Source organism: Lactuca saligna, chromosome 5 (assembly GCF_052625555.1).
Source record: "Lactuca saligna cultivar CGN05327 chromosome 5, ASM5262555v1, whole genome shotgun sequence".
NCBI lineage: Eukaryota > Viridiplantae > Streptophyta > Magnoliopsida > Asterales > Asteraceae > Lactuca > Lactuca saligna.
In genome coordinates this window covers 58,589,532-58,604,340 of record NC_136421.1, presented here as the reverse complement: position 1 = coordinate 58,604,340, position 14,809 = coordinate 58,589,532, and the positions used below count along the sequence as shown (strand labels likewise).

At 34.5% G+C, this 14,809-nt stretch overlaps 1 protein-coding gene across 1 annotated transcript; it reads left to right on the top strand.

Moving 5' to 3' along the window:
* The first annotated feature begins 1,595 nt into the window (after window positions 1-1,595).
* Window positions 1,596-6,396, top strand: LOC144998473 (transcription factor MYB3R-1-like). The gene is made up of 12 exons (XM_078958224.1): window positions 1,596-1,842; window positions 2,168-2,373; window positions 2,501-2,555; window positions 2,660-2,717; window positions 2,986-3,080; window positions 3,170-3,273; window positions 3,531-3,659; window positions 3,802-5,179; window positions 5,255-5,532; window positions 5,617-5,725; window positions 5,809-6,000; window positions 6,170-6,396. The coding sequence occupies exons 2-12, from the start codon at window positions 2,294-2,296 to the stop codon at window positions 6,278-6,280; spliced, it is 2,589 nt and encodes an 862-aa protein (XP_078814350.1). The 5' UTR covers window positions 1,596-1,842; window positions 2,168-2,293; the 3' UTR covers window positions 6,281-6,396.
* The last annotated feature ends 8,413 nt before the right edge of the window (window positions 6,397-14,809 follow it).

Below are 14,809 nucleotides of genomic sequence, written 5' to 3'. Positions count from 1 at the left end.
AAATAAAAAATCTGACACACACATACACACACACACACACACACTCTCTCTCTCTCAGTCGGATTTGGTCCCAACCCTATCTCTATTCATCGCACCTTCATTTTTCCGGCAACACCACAAACACCACCGATTATCACCTCCTGTCAATTTCAAAGACAATTTTGGGTTTACCAACAATTCTTCCTATAACACCCCTTTAAATTCACCAACAAGGCATAATCTCTAATTAAAAGATCATTAAATTCATGGGACTTTACCAATTCTCAGCATCACCAATCAAGACCTGCTCCATTCCTTACAAAAACATCAACAGACTTTAATGTTGTCAACTCAAGATAACACAGTAACAGGTGATTCCATGGAGGAATCATCAATTTCTGAACAAATCCTAGGTGGGGAAAATGAAATTGAAACATAAATGAAAGGGCGGAGTAAGGAGAAGGGGTATAGATCAAATAAACAAATGACCAATGATCTATAGTTTACCGAAGCTTCAATCGATGTCAGAGTAAGATTTTAATTGTATGGAAGGCCTATGTTAGATTTTAACGGTGGCAGAGCTTAGAAATGCTTTGTTTGGATCTGATCGTTAGCCTCCCTGCCTTCCTTCACCACCTTAGCGATGAAGGCTTGGTTAGGGTTAGGAAGATATAGAGAAGGAAGCAGAGAATGAGCTAAAGGGCACGGTGGTGAATAAAGGGATTCTAGAGGGTGTTTGAGTATCATCAATGGAGTCATACTTACAGATAATAGGCACTTTTGGGACAAAGACAACAATGGTTGTGTTTCTTGCACTTCTAGGGAGGTCACACCTCAGTGCTGCCGTAGCAATTAGGGTGGTTCAAAGATTAGTCGGTGATTGTGTAAATGGAGAAGGAGCTAGGATTAGGAATGCTTCGTGTGGATTAGGGATGATTGTTAGCCTTCATGCCTTCCTTCACCACCTTCGATCTATATCCAGATCAAACAGAGATCTATCTCCATTATGGACGACAAATTGGGGGTGAGGGTCACCATCAATGGTGGTGTCATTTAAGGATTCTCGATTGAGAGAGAAATAGATAGAGAGGGGGGGGGGGTTGTGGGGTTTATTTTATTTTCTATTTTATATAATTATTTAAATACTAAAAAAAATTTTTAAAAATGTAAAAAGTAATATTAATGGCAAAATAGTCCTTTCAATTTTTTCAGGATCAAAACCAAAGAAAATTCTTGATTTTGGATCATCCATGCAAGTTGAAAACTTTTTGGATCCTATCCAAAGATTTTTGAATACCATATGGACCAATTTTACAGTTTTGTTTAAAAAATAAAAAGATATGGATAATATGAAGTTGTAATTATTTCCAAAAGATATTGATGTGATAACATGGATGTCATGAAGACGGAGTAACATTTTTTTTTTTTTTTTTTTTTTTTTTTTTTTTTTTTTTTTTTTTTTTTGTAGATAAGTTGTAATAATAGCCTTTAGCCTAACAAACAAAAGGAGGGGCAGACATGTGAAGAATAAAAGTACAAGGGGCTTTGTGCAATTTTGTTTAAAGTCTTCTTTATAGTAGCTGGCCGTTGGACTTAAATTTCCAATTTCCCAAATAAACAAAAAATGGAGAAAGAGAAGTGAGAGATGGTCAGACCTTTAAACGCATAGCATAGGGCTTGTCGTTGCCTCCCTCTCATTTTTCGAATTCCTAGCAGCAGACCGTTCGCTCTCTCCTTTCTCCATCCAACACAACACAGACAGACAATCGCACACACAATTTCTCCGCTGTTTTTGATCGCAGATCTATCAGAACTGTCTTCTTGCTTCCTCTACTTTTGTAATCAGAATCCTCGAATGCGTCAGTGAGTTTCTTGTTCCTTTTCCGTTTATAATTTTTGGTCTTTTTTGATAGATTGTTGAATCGCTATTAATTTTCGACTCACGAGTATCAAAATCCTTGACTGAATCGAAAATTTGTCAAGAAATTCGATTTTTTGTTCCAGTGACATGCTTCTTCGCCGAAAAATCTGTTTTTACCCAATTTTCGTTCTTTAGGTTTTGTTCGCATTCGGAAAGTCTTAATTTCTTGATGGAGTTTCTGCCATCGTAATTGACTTTTATTTCCGTGGTGTGAACTGTGATGTTGATGTCCATTATTAGGGTTTTATACGCTTCATTCTTTTTCAGAATCTTTTGTGTGAGTAGCTCCTCCTTCAACCCCCAAGAGTAGCAAACTGATAATGGTTTGTGGGAGATCGTATATAGAGAGTTACCAGCAAGTGTGGTTGAAGGTTTGCAAGAAGGTTCTCAGGGATGGAAAGTGATCCGATCAACACAGTTTCTTCTTCTGATGCGATTAGCCAGGGACTTCAAAAAATTCGAGATATACATGGGTATAGATATTACTTACAGTGTCAAAATACTTATTTCTTTTGTTTGTTTATCATTGTTGCCATGTAATTTAGTTGATGGAAGCCTCAATTAGACTTTGTACTTAGTAACATATGCTACTGTATTTAGGAGGACAACTGGCCCTACAAGGCGTTCAACAAAGGGGCAATGGACTCCAGAAGAGGTATACAATGTTATCAAGAAAGTTTTGACTAGTGGACATATTTCTATCCGTATGTATAGTTTTTTGGATTCTTAACTTGATGATGGATCATTGCTCTGTTATAGGATGATATTTTGTGTAAAGCTGTTCAGAGGTTCAAAGGCAAAAACTGGAAAAAGATAGGTATGTACTACTACACATCTTTTTGTTGGATCTTAAACTATCTACAATTGGCATCATTCCCTTTTAGGTTACAACTTACAAGACATTCAGACATGTTTTGCATAAAAATTGATCCTGATACTATCCTCAATTCTTGATTCATTGACAATCACAATTTTCACTTTCACCCAAGGAGTAGTACTTTGCGTTAAATCCTTAATTGTTGTAAATGATTCATTCTATTAGAAAGTAAAAACTTTATTAAAGTCTAATGTCAATTTTGATTCAGCCGAATGCTTCAAGGATCGAACTGATGTTCAATGCTTACATCGTTGGCAGAAAGTTTTAAATCCAGAACTTGTTAAAGGCCCTTGGTCAAAAGAGGTGAGTCATATAATGTTGTATCGACATTTAGTTTCATATTTATTTTTGTACAACATAATAATATCCATTGTATTCTTAACAAATGTCAGGAAGATGAAGAATTACTTCAACTAGTAGAGCAATATGGACCCAAAAAATGGTCAACCATTGCACAACAGTTACCTGGTCGCATTGGTAAGCAGTGTCGTGAGAGGTAAGCTTACTGCAGTTTATATTCATGTGTGTGTGTGTGTGTGTGTTTGACTATTTAAATATGTAATTAGATCATATATATATATTATCAGTTGACTTTGTAAAAATACATCCAATATCAGCAAAAGTTGCTGTAATTGAATGACATTGCTATAAATGAGTAAATTTTCAAAGAAAAACATTGTAATGAGAAAAGAATTAAAAGTAGGATGATAAATAGCCAAATAAATTTAAGGGTTTTATAATTAATATATCCAGGTGGCATAATCATCTGAATCCTGCCATAAACAAGGAGGCTTGGACTCAAGAAGAGGAGTTGATGTTGATTAAAGCTCATCAATCTTATGGAAATAAATGGGCTGAGCTCACTAAGTTCTTGCCTGGGAGGTATTTTATATTCAACAACAATATAACAAGTTTTATATATTCTACAGTATAAAAAATACTACACTTTTTATTGTTGCATAAATTGGTAAAAGTAAAACATTATTGAAACATTTTGTTGTTGTTGTTGTTAATTGGGTCTCAGGACAGATAATGCTATCAAGAATCATTGGAACAGTTCAGTTAAAAAGAAACTGGAATCCTACCTGGCATCAGGCTTGCTTACTCAGTTCCAAGGTCTGCCATGTGTCACTCATACAAATCACTCAACTCCTACTTCATCAAGAACACAACAATGTAGTGGAGACAATAATAATAGCATTCATAAAGATTTTGAGGAAATCTCTGAATGCAGCCAACCCTCAACTTTAGTCAGATGTTCATCACAGTCCCATCATGACATGGCAAAAGAAATGGTGGTAGATGATGACATGGCAGACACAATCGTTCTATACACCACAGATGATCCCCAAGAAAATTTGAATCGTGGGAATGAAGAAGGGCAGCCTTCCTCCAGTGAATTCCAAATTCAGAGTACAATGTTGAGGACGGAATCGGAATTGGAAAACCCGGATTCAGTTTTGAGAGAGGACCCGGAATTGGCAACTTCGGATTCAGTTTTGAGACAGGAACCGGAATTGCGAAACCCGGATTTGATTGTGAGGGTGGAATCGGAATCAGATTTCTTGCAGTGTATAGATGTTGATCAGAACAATGATGTTGGTTTTGATATGGATCCACACCCACGTGAAGGATCATCCGATTCCTTATTTTATCAACAACCGAACTCCGGAATCCCTGATTCCGACGCTTCAAATCCGGAATCATATTATTCTCTCTTGATGGGGACTGCATCCGATCAATTTAACGCTCTTTCTGTTGGAAACCAAGAATTCACCGGACTTATTTACAACTCCGGAATCCCTGATTCCACTGATTCTCATTTCATTAACGATCAAGATAATGTAGGGGCACAAGAAGAAGTAAATGGCACTCAAATTCTTCCATCAGTTGATGACAACAGTGGTTTTCAAGAAAACATTACTCAAACCCATCCATCAAATGACGAATCCCATGCTTTACAAACAGAAATGAATCCAGGATTCCTATCTTATGAGCCACCACAGTTTCCATCATCAGACATTCCGTTTTTTAGCTGTGATTTGATACAATCTGGTGGAGAATTACATCATGAATATAGTCCACTTGGTATTCGTCAACTTATGATGACATCATCAATGAGCTGTTTCAGTCCATGTAGATTATGGGACTCCCCTTCACGCGATGACCCTCCTGAAGTGGTGTTGAAAAATGCTGCCAAGACTTTTATGTGTACACCATCGATTATGAAAAAGAGAAATCGGGAATTGTTGTCGCCTTTATCTGAAAAAAGATGTGGGAAAAAGGTGGAATGTGTCTCGATTCTTAACATGGCTAAAGATAAAGAAAATTTGAATCCAGATGATAATGAATTATCAGCAGCTCAAAAAGAGGGGAACAAAAACACAAACACAACAGCAAAAGTGAGTTTTGAAATATCATGACTTACATCACTTTATGAAAGAATTGTTATTAACATGTTTTTGAGTTTTTGTTAGGTTGAAGATCCAAGTGGAGGAGGAGGAGGAGGAGTTGTTGAACAGAATTTAGATGATTTATTATTTTCTCCTGATAAATTTGCAAACAAGTTATATACTACACCTAAGGGCCCACGTGCTGCTAGAACAACACCTGGAAGAATGAGCTCAAAGAGAAACAACAAGGGGGGAGGTGGAAGTCGGTTTGGTGCATCCTCTGTACAATTACAATCTTGCCCTTCATCATCAGAACCTCTTGAAGTTACTGTTGATGATGCTGTGGTTGAAAACTCCGGAATGTATGTATCATTTTTTTTTTTTTAAAAAAAAAAAAAATCTATTTGATTTCAATCAGATTGTAACTGAAAGTGCATTGTGTATAGATTTGGGGAAACTCCATTCAGGAAAAGTTTGGAATCACCTTCTGCATGGAAATCACCTTGGTTCTCTTTTGTGCCTGGTCCAAGAGTTGATACAGATATTACAGTTGAGGTAATATTACAATTTGTTTTATTTTAACAAAAAGACCAAAATACCCTCTGTTTTTATGTTTTGTGTGGTGTTTTTGTTTGTAGGATATGGGTTACTTTACGAGTCCGGGTGAAAGAAGCTATGATGCTCTTGGGTTGATGAAACAGTTAAGTGAACATACAGCTTCAGCATATGCAAATGCTCGGGAGGTTTTGGGAGATGAAACTCCTGATTCCATTCTAAAGAAAAGATTCTCAGAAAAAGGCGAAAAGACTCGACAAGAATCAAATCTTCCGGTATGTTTGTTTTCTTTGCTTTTTTTTTTTAACTATTATTATATCTGTAAAAAAAAAGTTATTCTTTCAGCAACCCCTGAGCTGGCACACACACTGATAGTGGTTGTGGTTTGCATATTTCACTTTTTTTTTTGTTTTAATAATTTGAGATTTATTGTATGTTTTGCAGAGTGAAAGAAGGGTGTTGGATTTTAGTGAATGTGGGAGTCCAAGGAAGGGTGGTGGTGGTGGTGTAAGTTTGACAAGCCCATCTTCCTACCTCTTGAAAAGTTGCAGGTAGAGATTGTGGAGTGGTGGTCAATGTGTACAACAAACATCTTAATTTTTATAAATTTTATATATTTTTGATATCAAATTGCCATTTGTTGTGTTAACATATGGATTTCTCTTCTTTTCTCTACCCGACCCATATCTTATTTTGAACTAATATAAACTTAATTAAAATCATCGTATATCTATATCTATATATCTTATCTATGAATTCAGGTTGTGTTATTTGTTTGGGCATATCAATATGTTTAATAAACAGGTTGAGAAATCTCAACTTGACACAATGATTGAATGGGTTGTATGTTCGATAAATAAGTTGAAATTGGGTTGGACTTATTTAATGGGTGATTGAGATTACTTATTTCATGTGTTTAATGATTTATTGTGGTTTGTCATCAATAATAAGTTATTTTAATTGTTTGGATATGAGAATATTAAAAGCACCTATTCACTTAAATAATAAGTTTTTGATTAGTTGGTTTCTTATTACACGTATAAACAAACTTGTCAAATATTTAAAAATAATTTATCATCTTATTACTTTTTGGCACCATATAAGTTAATTCACACAAACTTGTCAAATATTTAAAAATAACTTATCATCTTATTACTTTTTGGCACCACATAAGCTAATTCAGATGTTTTTTTTAGATCTTTGATCATTCTCGATGGTAGTTTTTGCTAAAGTTTTTTAGTATTTGAAAAAAGGTTTTGAAAGCTTTTTACCATTGAAAAAAAAACGTTTTTTCTAAAGTTTTTTACTATTTTTCTCTGACATTTTAATTTTTTTAAGATTTGTCATTATTTGATCCATATATTTAATAACACTTTATTTTATACCTTTGTTATCTTTCAATATTGGATTTGCTTATTAGTTAATCAATTAATTCAATAAACAAAATAAAAATGTGTATATTTTATAAAATGTTATAAATTTATCAAATATTATAAAATATTGCAGTCACATAATATTTTATCGTTTTTTCTTTCTCTAACTATATATGTGAAATTTTATTATCTTCTATAGTTTCAGAAAAAAAAAATACCCTAAAGTTATTTTTTAGTTTTTTTTTTTTTTTTTTTTTTGGCATTAAATGTCTATAAAAAAGATAAATATGACATATTGACATATGTTAAATAATGATAAATACTTGGTAAGTTTTTTTTAGAAAAATTACATGAGAAATAGCCAAAAATATAACATATCTTAGTATTAATAATAATTATATGAAGGGATTTAATAAAACAGTTAAGATAGATAAATGATAAATTAGTTAAGTTTAAGAAAAAAAAATTATCATAAGGTTAAGCATTTATGGTATTTTATGAAAGTTTTTTATAAGGTTAACTAAACATTAAACATAAATTGTTTTAAATAAGCAAATCCTAATCACCTCTTAAAACCCTTAGTCCTCTTACACCTAACTTTTTTTTACTTGTATATAATTTTTATAGACCATACTCGTCTTATTTTAAATCATTCAAATGGTTGAAAGACCTTGCCGTTTGACAAAATAACAAATAACAAACCACTTCGCAAAATTTATAAACTGCATGAATGCCTCTAAATGCAATTGATATCGTACGCTTCTTAATAAATCATGTTAATAAAACACCTCTAAATACAATTGATGCCATACACTTCTTAATAAATTATGTTAGTAAAATTCACCATCCTAATTCGAGACCTCCAATTTAAAAAGAAACACCTCTACCAAATAAGCTAGTCACACAATCTTTATAAGTATTTATTTCACCGGAAATGTTAATAGATTTATATGCTTATCACCTCTACCAAAGGGTTTGTAGCCCAACAGGTGGTAGGGATGAGCGTGGGACGGAACCGCTACCGATCCGTACCGTTTTCGATTTTCCGAATACCGAATTTGATCAAAAGTTAATCCCAAGTACCGAACCAAATTAACATCACCGGTACCAGTACTCGGTACTAGTACCAGTACCGATTCCCGAATTCCATGTATTTGGAGTACCAAGTACCGTCTCATATTTTTAAATTCGGTACGGTACCGGTACGTGATCGAGATTTGGGACAAATTGTTCATCCCTATCAGGTGGTGTCCTCCCTCTTTGAGGTCGATGGTTCAAATCTCATCGTGGACATAGGTGAAATAAGTGTTGTTAGCTTAGGAGTAGATTAGATTTGTCGGTTAAAAAAAAAATTGACTTGCATTAAAGATCAAATCTTCAATAGAATATTCACACCACCCTTTTGTGATGAAAAACATATCAAGGCTTTAAAAAAATCCTTACCCTAATAAAAGAATCAATTTTGTCTACGTGTCGTCTTCTTAGTTCAGAAATTACAAAGTGAACTTCCGAATTTGCCCTCCAACCTTTAAATCCGTGTTTAATATCAATTTTTTTTTTAATTTCAAGAACATATTTTCTGTCAGTCCCTCCAAACTTCTTGCGTAAAACTTACCGCCTCCCATCATCTCTAAATCCATCATCACCACTAGCGTCATCCTCGCTATCACAATCGTCGGCTTCCGTAATTCACGACCGTACCATCCTTTGTCGCAACCATTGAGCACCTCCATTAAGAAACCCTAGACCTGGTGTAATTTTTCACTCCGCCTTTTGTTGAATATTTGTCCAATACTCAAAAAATTGTTTTCATTTTAAATCTTCCGCTGATTACACATTTTAGAATCGGAATTTTTGCCAATTTCTTACTTGAAATTGGTCTTCCATTTCATCGACACTGCTATGGTATCATCTCTATTTCTATGAAGCCTCCTCTAATTGACACTTTTCATTTACTAATGTGTTTGAAATGGTTATATGAACCCTAATAGGCTACGTGAAATGGGAGAACTTTTGAACCAGATTTTATCCAAGGTGGGATTGAAAAGGGTTTTCAGCTACCAAATTTCCTATTCCTACACCTAATATCTCTCTCATCTCAGTCAGCCACCGACTGTAACTACCTGTGGGCTTGTGTATCGCCTTCAACTACCCCGTCTGTTTATCTTCATATTTCCATCCTTGCAATTGTCATTGGACTTCTGGGACCATAAGAGGGGCATGGAGGACAGTGGTTGAAATGGATCTCCCAAGAGAACAAAGGTATTATTTTATTTCACTTTTCACATTTTTTCATATAGCAGTGGGTAGATATTATAATCATCTTTCTTTAATTTCTTGGTTTGTTTTGATAAATTGTAACATCCTGTTCTAGATTGTTTTGTAATTTAAGGCTCGTGGGCCTTAATCCGAGTATGAGAAGGTTTTGAGGCTTTGAAGGCGAAAGGTTTAGGCCTTTTTGGGATATGGGTAAGGTAGGTTGTGTGATAAAAGAGTTCGGTTTATGCTTTAGAGCCCAAATGTATTGTTAAAGGAGCTGGTGCGGGCTTTTCATGAATTTTGGATTTGAGTTCGAGTGAGCTTTAGGAGGAATAAAGTTGATAAAAGTGTAGGTCTTCTCGTTACCTTTACGTGGATATAAGGATCGTTGGAAACATATTTATAACGAAGAAGTTATGGCCTTCAGAAGTTTTGGGGTTTGTAGGCTTAGCCGAGTATGCTCGGCGTACATAAACGTACAATGGGCATAATGTTGGATTACATTGGGCGTACTAACCCGGGGTGGTCACGAATGTTCTTCAGAGTACGCTGGGCGGACCATATGAACGTTGGACGTACGCCAATCAGACCTGAACGCTATTTTAGGGTCTTGGACCCTATTTAAGCTTCTTATCTCATAACCTAACCCTAATATCTTCAGCCTCCATCCCTCTAAACCCTAGAAATTGACCCTAAGCCTCTTTTTGAGTGATTCTTGATCTTTTTGGTGATTTGGTGAGTTTTTGGTGCATATTATGGAAGAGGGAGTTCCTTGAGGAAGCATTGCTTGGCTTGGAGCTTGTGGATCCAATCCCTATTCATGTTGATCTAGCTCCAGAAAGCATAAAGTTTAAATCTTGGTGGATTTCTCATGTGGATCTAGTGAGGTGATCACTTGGATTTTGAAGAAGAAGGAGCTTTGAAAGAGGATAGCTTGAGCACCTAGCTTTTGGATCTATGTTCTTCTCTTGTTGGTGCATCTTCCAGAGGTATCAAGTTTTGAACTTGCTTATTGTTGTGCTAGTTTTTGTTTTGGGTCCATTTTAGGGTTTTTGGTCCCAAAGCTTGAAGCTTTATGAGTTGTTGAACTCCAGAGCATAATATGTGTCCCTTTGAGTATATATGTTGGTGTTATGTCATAAAAATCCAATCTTGGATGTTAGAATCAAGCCATGCATGAGATAGGAGGTTTTTAAGATAAGGAAGTGAGTGTTTTGGGTGTTTGTGACCTTTCCAGCCATGCAAAGGCTTAAAGTCACTGAATTTATGGAGTAAGTTCCATTAGGGAGTCCATATCTGGGGTTTGAGGTAATGTCTTAACTATTTAAGACCAAATGAGTAGAAAGAGTGAATCTGGGGAGTACGCTGAGCGTAATTCCTATACACCCCGCGTACTGCCCCAGTGTCCCCGATGGATAATATGGATTCGTAAGTACGCGGAGCGTACCAAGAGAGGTACGCCCCGCGTAACTTCATTGTGGACTTTTGGGCTAAGTCTCATTTTGGGCCTTGAGTATTGGGCCTGGAGTTTGGACTTGTTGCAATAGAGTCTTGGACCAGAGGATTATATATATGTGCTTTGGGCTTTGAGTTGGGCTTGCCATTAGATGAGAGATTTGGGCCTCGAGAGAGCCCATTTATTATTGGGCCTTGGTGGGCCTAATGGGGGGGGGGGGGGGTTTAGGTCATTGATGGGCTGGTTAGTGGACTTCCTTTAGACCTAATGAGCAAGAGTTGAGAATTAGTTCCTAATTGGGATAATTGTGAAGTTGGCACAGAGTTAGAGGCCGGTACGTAGCAGCAACGTTTATAGGGACTGTTCATCATCCAAGGTGAGTCTTCTCACTATACTTTACCTAGAGTGGTAATTATGTGTGACCAGAGGGTCTTATGTGTTTGCTTGAGTTATGCAATTTATGTGTGATATGTGTTGTGTGCTATATTATGTTATATATAAACCGGACCGGAGGGTCCAACGTACTGTGCTATATTATGACCGGACCGGAGGGTCCAACGAGCTATGAGACTGTAGGGTCCTCACTTAGACCGAACCGGAGGGTCCAACGAATAGTGAGACCGGAGGGTTCTCACCCAGACCGGACCAGAGGGTCCAACGAGCCGTGGAACTCGAGGGTCCCATTGAGACACATCGGACCGTAGGGTCCTACAGAGTTATAGCCTCAAGTGGCTAATATGTGTATGTGTTATTTTGGGGAACTCACTAAGCTTCGTGCTTACCGTGTTATGTGTTATGTGTTTCAGGTTCTTATCAGGATCGTGGGAGGGCGACGACTTGATTGTACACATAAGAGAAAAGAGTCATGAATGAGGATCCTGGATTTTGATAATTACTTTTGAAAACTATTTTGAAATATGTTATGACATCAACACTTGAGATTTTGAGAATTATTATATGTGATGTTGGTAATTTAAAACTAAAAATTTTGTTTGAAAATTTACGGTGTTACAAAAATATTTTATACACATATGCAAATAAATCTTCTATTGGATCCTAAATATAAGGTGAACTTTTTTAGTGTTGATGAATGTTGAACCCATTCTCATGTACTTAGCCTAGCCTGATATAAATTCAATTATAGTTGTGAAAAGTTAATTATTTACATAAAGTGTAAAAAGAGTAAGACATGTGATGGATTATCTCTTCTTTATCCTTTTGTTTCAATCTATTTAATATGTGTAAAAAACCTATGTACATTTTCACAAATATTGTAGAAAATATCTGTGGGTTCACTTATGTCGGTTACCAAGATCAAGAATTTGGAACAATCAATGATAAAAAATAAAATAAAATTAATTGGTCCTGTTTGTGTTCTTCTCCTTTTCAGATATTGATTTATGAAAATTTTATCAAAGTTTTTATATTTCCCTCGGTTCCATTTTGATAAGACTTTAGTGGTCCATGGATTTTGTGATTTACAACTAAATACTTTTCAACAAACTTTAGATACTTTAATGGTTCATGAATGGTTTGATTTTTGAAAAAACAAAATTCTTCTTAGGCTCTGTCAACTTTGTTGAGCTATAACGTTGAAAATTTATACTGTTATGTACTAAACATAATAAAACTGGTTTTTGATGTCAAACATGAAAGTACATTGCTATTTTTGCAGTATAGTGTTTTATTACATTTCTTTCCATTATAGAAAGAAATAGTAATGTACATTTCTTTGGGCCTCACCTTTAAAGCTTGCAGCACTTAAAGATATCTATTATGTTTTTTTTTGTTATAGATTAGTGCTTTGACAGGGTTGAATGTCGAGGAAAACTTATCATGCATGTAGCTCATAGATCAACACAGATAAAACGATTTGGTCAAAAAAAAAATTGTTCTTATTTTAAGGTTTTATATCAAATATGGTCTCTTCAGACTTTATGATTAGTTTACTACTTTCTTTTGCGTTATTATTGTTAAATATTTAAAACATCTTTATTTAAAACTAATGATAAGTTGATGAGATTTTGGTTAAATTCATTAGTTACTGTTATACCTTGAATCTCATGATAACCAAGTGTTTAAAGGAATTGATTTTACTGAGAAGCAAATCGATAAAGTGCAAAGGTATGTAAATAATGATTTTGAATTGCATAACCGATGTATTTTTTTTTTTTTTGGTTAAATACTACAAATAATAGTGTATGTTTGTTGTTTTTGTTCTAATGGTTACTACTTTTATTTCTGGCAGTTGGGTCATAGCAAGTTGCGGATATTACAAAGAGGACTAACAACTTCGGTTATGTTATCTCATATATTTTTGGAGGCAAAAAACTTGAAGAGCACTTTGTTAATAGTTGTTTATGCAATGTTTAAAGCTTGAAGTTGATTATGGCATGCTCAATTGCATAAAGTACATTGTTGAAATAGGAAATATAAAAGTGGGATGTTATAACAAACAAATAAATAAATAATATGTTTCTTATTTATGTATTTAACATAATGTATTGATTGTAAAATTGTTTTTATATTATTTTAGTTTTTTAATTTTATTTTTCACTTTTACCCGTGGTAAACCAGGGGTTGTAACCTAGTATTTAATAAACAACTAGGAGAAGGACAAAATTGACATATTACAACTCAAACAAAAAAGACATGACAACTGATTAGGTGGGATTTACAACGCCCATCTCATACACGGAGCTCCTAAGTCCTAAGGGAGGAGGGAGTCATTCCCTCCCAACCCATTGAACCCACTGTCATATCACTTTTTTTTTTCTTCATCTTTCCCAACCCACAAGATACAGAAACCTTATCTTTTTTAACCCACTCAATTAAAAAAAATACAAAACAATCAAAGGTAAAATCTTAATTAGCAATAGAGTTATCGGCGGTACCACTCCCGTTTCAACAAGTGGGTTGATTGGTTTCACGAACTCACTTCATCATCTCTCTCTACTTTCCCTTTTTTATTTTCTCTCTTACCATGTGTTTTAAAATTTATACCTTAGTTGTTTTGTATTTTTTTAGTGGGTTGAGTGGGTTCAAAAAGATAGGATTTCCGTGTTTTGTGGGTTAGAAAATATAAAGAAAAAAAAAGACAAAAATTGATGTGGCAGTAGGTTCAGTAGGAACGGCTCCCTCCTCCCTAACCAAGCTAATTTCAATATAGGTGTTTGGTCATTTCATCTTGTTCTACTAATATTATTTTAATCTGTTTTTAATTAGACATGGATTTGGTAAACGTATTCTGTCGTGCCATATTTATACCAAGTTTAACTTAACCCAACTTCACATGTCTATTCTTCGTGTCAATGTCGTGTCTAAATCCATTTATTTTGTGTCGACTTGGTGGATCTTGTGAGCTTTTACCAGCTCTACTGTGAATTCACAAAATATATATATATATATATATATATATATATATATATATATATATATATATATATATATATATATATATATATATATATATATATATATATATATATATCCATTTGATTTCAATAACTTGACAATATCTTTCGAACTTCTAAACAATCCTATAAATCGAGTTGGATGTTTTGAGAGTATCTTGACTTTGATTAATAGAATTTCTCTCAATTATGAATTCTGTTTGCTTAGGTCTGTTACGTTTTGGGTCAAATTTGACTTTGCCTTTTGTGTTTCAAGCCCATCCAAATAAGTTCACCAGGAAACATTCAAAACATCCCTCTCGTTTCGTTGAAATAACGTTTGATTCTTTAAATGCTAGAATTTAATTGATTATATTCTTAAAAAGAAACACAATAATATTTGGTTATTAAACATGTCATTTCAGAGCCATTGTATCTTGTGTAAGATCGTGTAATTATATATTTACTCTTCTATGCTACAAAACCAATTTTTCCTAATGACATGAAATCATATATCAAGAATCACAATTTTCATAAGACTATTCAAATTAATTTTTTCCCGAAAAGTTTTTAAATGTATGAATTGAACCAGAGCTAATATTGG

What these genes read in the sequence shown, in the direction of transcription:
- LOC144998473 (XM_078958224.1), top strand. Translation starts at nt 2,294, where the DNA reads ATGGAAAGTGATCCGATCAACACAGTTTCTTCTTCTGATGCGATTAGC. An exon ending in GGTAAGCAGTGTCGTGAGAG is followed by an intron (nt 3,274 to 3,530) that starts GTAAGCTTACTG and finishes TAATATATCCAG; the next exon opens with GTGGCATAATCATCTGAATC. An exon ending in GTGGTTGAAAACTCCGGAAT is followed by an intron (nt 5,533 to 5,616) that starts GTATGTATCATT and finishes CATTGTGTATAG; the next exon opens with ATTTGGGGAAACTCCATTCA.